The sequence below is a fragment of the Gekko japonicus genome, unplaced genomic scaffold (assembly GCF_001447785.1).
Source record: "Gekko japonicus isolate JY-2015 unplaced genomic scaffold, Gekko_japonicus_V1.1 scaffold452, whole genome shotgun sequence".
Classification (NCBI taxonomy): domain Eukaryota; kingdom Metazoa; phylum Chordata; class Lepidosauria; order Squamata; family Gekkonidae; genus Gekko; species Gekko japonicus.
Window position 1 is genome coordinate 1060094 of NW_015167545.1, and position 1347 is coordinate 1061440.

General features: G+C 54.4%; 1 protein-coding gene across 1 annotated transcript in view; it reads right to left on the minus strand.

The window, feature by feature from the left end:
• LOC107112487 (peripheral-type benzodiazepine receptor-associated protein 1-like) overlaps positions 1–1347 on the minus strand; it is an 86434-nt gene that overhangs the window by 71967 nt on the left and 13120 nt on the right. Inside the window, 1 exon segment of the mRNA XM_015413631.1 lies at positions 617–724. Coding sequence (XP_015269117.1) covers positions 617–724 — 108 coding nt within the window.

A 1347-nucleotide genomic window follows, 5' to 3' on the forward strand; every position in this document is an offset into this window, starting at 1 on the left:
CCCCATCCTGTCTCCTCTGTCTGCCCACAGCTCTGTAGGGTCCTAGGCAGAGGGAAGTCTTTCCCTGCTGTCTGAGATCCCTCATTTGGAAATGGCAGGGACTGAACCCAGGGCCTTCTGCACAAAGCATGTTATAATCTGCCTCTTGGCCCTGCACTCAGTTCTTTCCACGCCCAACTCTGTACACATCATGTCCCCCAAAAGGTGGTCCTGCCTTCTCCAGGTTGCAGCCGACTTATGGCAACCCCAGAGGGTTTTCAAGGCTAAGAGACTAACAGAGGTAGTTTGCTATTGCCTGCACTTGCACAGTGACCTGGAAGTCCTGGGCGGTCTCCCATCCAAGGACTAACCCAGGCCGACCCTGCTTAGCTTCCGAGATCGGGTGAGCCTTCAATGGACTCAACTTCTGGCGTCTATTTCAGGGGTGGCCAAGCGGCTCGGGAGCCGCATGTGGCTCTTTCACACAGTCTAATTTAATGTTAATAAAAAGCAAATGTGCATGTTTTTCAATAAAAATGTGTGGGTAATATCTGATCGTGTCTTGTAGCTCTCCAACATCTGGCGTTTATTCTATGTTACATCAAGCAGGTTTGGCCACCTATTTCTTTCAGCTCACCAGCAGGCTGTTCTCCTTCTTCAGGCTGGAACAGCGCGACTGCAGCTCCTCCAGGGCAGTGAGCAGTACTTGGTTTTGCCGCAAAAGACACCGATAGCTCACACCGTACTGGAAGAGAGAGAGAGAGAGAGAATGTGAATGTGAATGCCCTCTCCTCCCTGCAATCTGCAGTGCATCCCCCACAACATCACCCCTCTCCCTTCTTCCATACCCATGTATTTATTTATTTATTTATTTATTTAAATCAATTGTGCCCGCCTTCCTCCCCAATGGGGATCCAATGCTGTTTACACCGTTCTCCTCTCCTTCATTTAATCCTCACAACCACCCCAGGAAGTGGGTTAGGGCTGAGAGGACATGACTTAAGGGGAGAGGCTGTGGCTCCCTGGCCGAGCATCTGCTTGGCATGCAGAAGGTCCCAGGCAGGAGGAGATGTGAAAGACAGTCTGCGGCACTGGAGAGCCGCTGCCAGTCTTAGTAGACGACAAGATGCGGGACCCACGATACTCACGGGGGGGGGGGAGTATTCCTAAAGGCTCCCGGTCTGCAGACGCAGCTCCACAGGTAAGCCTTCTCCCCCACCCCGGCCTGCTGATTCCCCCCTGCGGGCACTGGTGGCAAGGCCTGAGTGCCTCCCAGCCCCCGAGCCTGACAATCTGGCCCCCCCGACAATCCCCCCACCACCGATTCCACCCCCAGCACCGGCAGCGAGGCCTGAGCGCCTCCCAGCC